The sequence below is a fragment of the Nelumbo lutea genome, chromosome 1 (assembly GCF_056320005.1).
Source record: "Nelumbo lutea isolate HS-2025 chromosome 1, American lotus-T2T, whole genome shotgun sequence".
NCBI lineage: Eukaryota > Viridiplantae > Streptophyta > Magnoliopsida > Proteales > Nelumbonaceae > Nelumbo > Nelumbo lutea.
In genome coordinates this window covers 71,537,686-71,543,413 of record NC_142684.1, presented here as the reverse complement: position 1 = coordinate 71,543,413, position 5,728 = coordinate 71,537,686, and the positions used below count along the sequence as shown (strand labels likewise).

The 5,728-nt window shown below is 40.8% G+C and overlaps 1 protein-coding gene and 2 non-coding genes across 3 annotated transcripts; all 3 read right to left on the bottom strand.

Annotated features, from left to right (window-relative positions):
* Positions 1 to 309: 309 nt before the first annotated feature.
* On the bottom strand, positions 310 to 376 carry TRNAF-AAA (transfer RNA phenylalanine (anticodon AAA)). The gene has a single exon. It is a non-coding gene; the product is annotated as a tRNA-Phe (tRNA).
* A 15-nt stretch (positions 377 to 391) lies between these two features.
* On the bottom strand, positions 392 to 465 carry TRNAV-AAC (transfer RNA valine (anticodon AAC)). The gene has a single exon. It is a non-coding gene; the product is annotated as a tRNA-Val (tRNA).
* A 1,659-nt stretch (positions 466 to 2,124) lies between these two features.
* Positions 2,125 to 5,176, bottom strand: LOC148875251 (endoglucanase 11-like). Its single transcript, XM_088984979.1, has 5 exons — positions 4,688 to 5,176; positions 4,369 to 4,581; positions 4,067 to 4,267; positions 3,688 to 3,942; positions 2,125 to 2,960 (listed from the first exon to the last, which is right to left on the bottom strand). Exons 1-5 carry the CDS (start codon positions 4,922 to 4,924, stop codon positions 2,286 to 2,288), a joined length of 1,581 nt encoding a protein of 526 aa, XP_088841105.1. The 5' UTR covers positions 4,925 to 5,176; the 3' UTR covers positions 2,125 to 2,285.
* Between the last annotated feature and the right edge of the window lie 552 nt (positions 5,177 to 5,728).

The following is a 5,728-nucleotide window of genomic DNA, read 5'->3' as shown; positions in this document are numbered from 1 at the left end:
ATTTTATTAAAATACCTCTTCTCTTATAATTTAGGATTTAACTTTTTACAAAGAAGTATTTATTTTGTTTATGTAAAAATAATAACATGATCACATAAATTGAATGTGAAAGATTCAAGCGCATGAGTTCATGACTGTTTATTTTAAGATTACCCTTACAAACTATAGGGTAGGTTTTACTGTTTTAGTAAATCGATAAAACTAGAGAGGTGTTTCAATAAATGATTCATACCTCAAAATATAATTAAATAAATAAGGTCATGCTAATGCCATTCTAGCAAGTAGCAAAATAGATTAGTAAAACTAATGCGGTGAGCGTGGATCGAACACGCGACCTTCAGATTTTTAGTCTGACGCTCTCCCAACTGAGCTATCCACTCATTCTGAGGCTTGGCGTCGCCCGGACTCGAACCGGAGACCTTCAGTGTGTTAGACTGACGTGATAACCAACTACACCACGACACCTTTGTGCTTATAATTTGCTCATTGTCTAACTAAAGCATAGTTTTGGACGTGACCAACTAAGTTCGGTTCAGGTCCTGTGGGAACTGTTGGGTCAAACAGAGAGGGGTGTTTGTTTAATCATCTATGTGCATTTTTTTTTTGTGACATCTGTTTTCAAAAAAATAAAAAAAAGCCAATATATATGTGTGTGTGTTAAAGCTACGCTTGGTGTTTGAGGGAAAACAGAAAATGTTATTTCCGGGCTGAAATTTTATCAAGACTTGTCCATAAAAAAATTATAAATAAAAAATCCCGATTCCTCCTTAAAAAGGGTTTTGGTTGATAGGCACTTTCAACGAAATTAATTACTAATAATCCAAGCTTTTTTTTGATACATAATAATTACTACTAATACAATATTTTATATATATATAAATTACTGATAATCCAAGCTTAATCATCACAATTCCCATTTTTTCAATCTCAGAGACCAATTCTTCTTTTTGAAGCCATCTCAAAGACCAATTAATAATAACAAAGAACAAAATGGCTACGTTAAACAGTTTAAGGGAAAAAGGAAAGAGGCGATGTGGTGGGTGTTTTTCCGCGGTTGGAGCCGGAACGACGGATACACTGTCGCTGTTACTTCAGAAATCAATTAGAACTAGCCCATGCTTTTAACTTTCTTTGAGCGATGTTGACTCTCGTTATCCACGTGGCAAAATATGCTCTCCCTAAGTCTCTCTTATTGGCTCTTTATTCTCCGCAATTAGGGGTAACGTTTCACATAAACATGAAGAATAATTTTAGAAGGAAAAAAAACAAAAGCAGCAAAGAGGATGGATTCAGAAGACAGAAACCCGCATTGGCAGTGTCATGACTCAAATAACTCAAGAATTTGACACCAGGCTCACCAGCTCCCAATCTACGTGAACATCATCACTACTACTTTGTCACTCGCTCATCAAAAGCAACGCCCATGCAAATTTATTATTTATATGCTTATCCTACCACCAAATTTTAAGAAATAAAGAAACACACCCTCCGTTGGATACAAAATTGACCACTTAACTGATTGGGCAAATTTCCGGTAAGAAGGGTCTACTTTAGTTGATGGCACAACGATCTTATATGTTGCTGATCGATCCATTTTGTCAGCCACCAACCACAGTCCATATATATATACCATCTTATTAGCCTTAGGGGGAGACAGTGTGTGACCCGGTCATAGAAATAAAAATTCAAAATTGTCGATACCAACTGCTTGATTAGGTAGAATTGGAATTCAATTCCCATTCCTGTTGGAATGGCATTTCCCCTCTTTTGAGAATGAAATCTTATTTTAATTTTTTTTTTCTTTTAATTTCGATTCAGATTCTTGTTTGGATTAAACAGATTATGGGAATAGACCATTTCAATTCCAATTCTATTGAATTTTAGTTCCAATTTCAACTGCTATTCAAACAGACCCTATTACACGCTTGATGTTAACTGTTTGTTATTTGATTTTTTGTTTTCTTTCCAAAGTCTCCCTCATTATATCCTTAGACCCTTTCTACGCGTACGTCTTGCCGCTGAAAACGCACGTAAATCCCCAAACCATCTCTTATCAAACTTAACCTTGCTTAATTCTCTGAGTAAGAAAAAAAAAAAAAGAAAAGTAAACGAAATCAAAGTCAATTTTGGTGGATGAATCGCCTTTTCTTTTTTCTCTATAATATTATTAAATAAGAATAAAGGTACACATTGGGGTGGAGATTCTTAATTCTGGCAACAAAAAAATAAAATAAAACAATTTACAGAAACTCCTATATATATATATACCCCAGTTTCGTTTGGTTTCAGTAAGAAGCAATTAAGGGAGATGGAGTGTTGGAGAGGTTTTGGCCTCCTGATTGTAACTGGTGATATTTTGCCAAAAGCCCAACCAAGGGAGCAGTATTATAGGTACAGGCCTCGGTCTGCATAAAATTGCTCCTTCGGTCCCTAAAATTATCCTGGCAATCGGGCCCACCAACGAGGGCCCCCACTAGGACATTGGGGTTGGCTTCATCCCGCCCATACCAGTTGTCATACCCTTGCGTGCACCCAATAAACCCCTTGTTCTCTCTGTATGATACAATCGATGCCCCTCTATGGTGTACCCTCCTGGGGAACTTTGGGCCGTAGCCCACTAAATAGCTCATGTCCATCGGATTAGAGCCCAAAATGTAGTCAACTTGAGATATGGCGAAGTCGAGAATCTCTTGGGACCCCACCTCTCCTCCTGGGCAGTTAAGCTTTTGGTCGGAGTAGCGTTGCAGGTAGTCGGAGTAAACGGTGAGAAGGAAGGCTGCCGTCGACACATATTGCATATTGTTCCATTGACGGATATATAAGAGCCCTCCTGGGGTACGGTCGACGTTCTCCACCGTGGTCTTGTTCAGGCACGCACAGAGATAATGTTCGGCCTTGGAGCGATACTGGCCGAGTATGTGAGCGTGCTCTGTGACTGTGTGTCTATTTTCCATCAGCAGCTGCACAGACAGAAGAAATGATTCTTAATTAGTTTGGCAGCAATTGCGATCCCTGATTCATATTAAATAATGGAGATTGGAGAGAGAGATTGTACACGCATGGTGCATGAAATATGAACCAAATAGACAATGGTTCACATGTAGAGAAGTCACATCATTTGGAGGGGCTTTAAGTCCAAAATCAATCCTATTCCTACCTTAGACAAATTGTGAGGATGGGTAAATCTACTGGAGTCCTTAGGTGAAGTGAAACAATGGGGATCTAGTCCACACACTTGCATGTGTACTTGTATCAAATTTAATAGACCAACTAAAGCAAAGCCTTTGCATCCTCATGCTCTAAGCTCTTGCTCGATTATTATAATCTTCTTTTTGGGCAAAGGCCTTACTTCCTTTGGCATATTACTATTTTAGTATTCACTAACCTCCACAAAAGACCAAGGAACAAGAATTTCAGGCAAGCCATTCTTGTTCTGGCCTCAGGTTTGCCCCACAAAAAGTTACCATACAACAATTACGGATTTGGGACCCACTGCCACTGGACACAAATCAATCAGGTCTCTGCGAGCAGTGGAGCTTTGTAAAGGAAAAAGGCGACAGTGGTCTGGAAAAAGTAAAAGCGTAACCTAAAGACAGTTTGAATAGTAGTAATTTAATTTGCCAAAAGAAGAAGAAGAAGAAAAAGAAGAAAAAGAAGAAAAAGAAGAAGAGATTGAAGAGTGTATACCTTGGAAGCAATGATCTGAACACCAGCGTACTTAACGTCCCAACTGAACTCGGTGATGGCCCAACTGATCCCACCAAAACAATGAGCTTTGTCGATGACATACTTGAGATAATCTTTGTTGTCGGTGGCCTGGTAAAGCCACAAGGCAGCCCATAACAACTCGTCTTTGTAACCGCTCACCGACGAATAGTATGTCTTCACGGCTCCAATACTGCTGTCATAGCTTCCTCTGTATTTGTCGCCAAATTCGAACAACTGCAGAAAAGGGCAAAAGTTCAAGTTATTAACTTGCTTCTAAATTTGGAACAACTCCTCTACATTTGGCAGAATCCTAAATGATCTACATCTACCCTTTCTATCCGACTCGCTCACGGCTCACCTGCTGGGCATGATGTAGGAGTAGGTGAGAGTAATGTGGGTTAGATTTCCGGAATACGATGGATGCGGCGGCCATGGCTGCCGCTGTTTCCCCGGCCAGATCGGATCCTGGGTTTTTCTCGTCTATCTTGTAAGCTTGTCGTGACGTCGTCATATCCTCAGGCCGTTGCCAACAGTAGTGATCGGTGCCCCCGTCCCCAACCTGACCATTGTCATATTCTTAATTTCAATTACCGAAACAGAAAAGAAGAAATCAATGTTTTCATACTTCGCTTTCTGGGTGGCAATGCGAGTGAAGATTACCTCGCCCCATAAAACATGTGGGTTAATGTGGGCTTTAATAAAATAATCGGTTCCCCATTTGATCGCCTCGAGTGCGTGCTCGTACTCCCCGGCTGCAGCGATCTGCTTGCCGTATTCTATGACGCTCCACGACAGCATTGTTATTGTAAATGCCATCGGAAGTCCGAACTTGACGTGGTCACCGGCGTCGTAGTACCCCCCGACTAAGTCCACCTGCAATCATGATTTCCGACATAATTTCATTAAAAACACTCACAAAGAGACAGGGAGAAAGATGAACAATTTGGGTTACGATGGATAAGCAGAGTACTGTACTGACTCCTTGTTCTAAGCCGTCGGTGAGGCCGGAATGGTCCCGCCAGGTAACCCGCTGATTGTGTGGCAATCGCCCCGAACGTTGAGACTCAAAGTAGAGCAAGCTTTTGGTGAGCGCATCTCTGTAATCAAAGGCTCGAGCGTTGGCAAATATCACAAACATGAAAAGCAGGGGGCACCATTGTTGCAGAACTCTCCGTCTAGGAACTGCCGGGAATTCAATTTGCTTTTTCTCCTCCATTGCCCCTTCCCTCTAGAACCTCCAAGAGTTCAAAAGGGGAGGGGAGACAGAGCCTCTTCTTTCGCTAATTCGTGCCTTTTCCTCTCTTCTCTCTCTCTCTCCCTTTCTCGCATGTGCATCTCACATGAAAACGCGCGCCCTTTAAACTTGGTCTGTTCACTCTTTAAATGGAACTATTAGAGCACGAATTCTTGACTCGTTGTAGCGTAATTAATTTCAATTAATAGAGTGGGGAATGGCGTGCTCTGCTCTCTTATTAGTCTTTAGCTCGCATTTTTTAGGGATTTGGCGTGGCTCGGAGAATTCTTTGGTTTCCGGGGTAATTTGACTTGCTACGAATTTCTCCAAGTTATGGACGGTAGAGATTGAGCTCTCTTGAGTCTTTACTCTTTAGTTAAACCGACTGCGCATTCTATTCTGAATTTCTTTATTGTATTAGAATGGTCAGACGGTTATCATATTGAGGGTGGGAAGTCTAAAATCTAAATCAAAGTTAGTTTTTTTTTTTGGAGGACATTTGTGGGACAGTTCCACCGGTTATAATTGCTCAGTGGTTATGTAATATAGGAAGCAAATCCACCTACAAAAATAGTTGATTTGGTTGAGATTGAGCGAACCGACGATGGGATGGGAGTCATGGGACATGGGAACTGGTAAGGGAAAGTTGGTCATTTAAAAAAAAAAAAAGAAATGGGAGCGTAGGGTCGTACAAAGTCAATGCTACCTTACTTCCTTGAGAAAATAGCCAGTAGTGTGAATTTTTTTCCGAGGGAGGCTGTTACTTCAGTTGCAACATCAAAGACT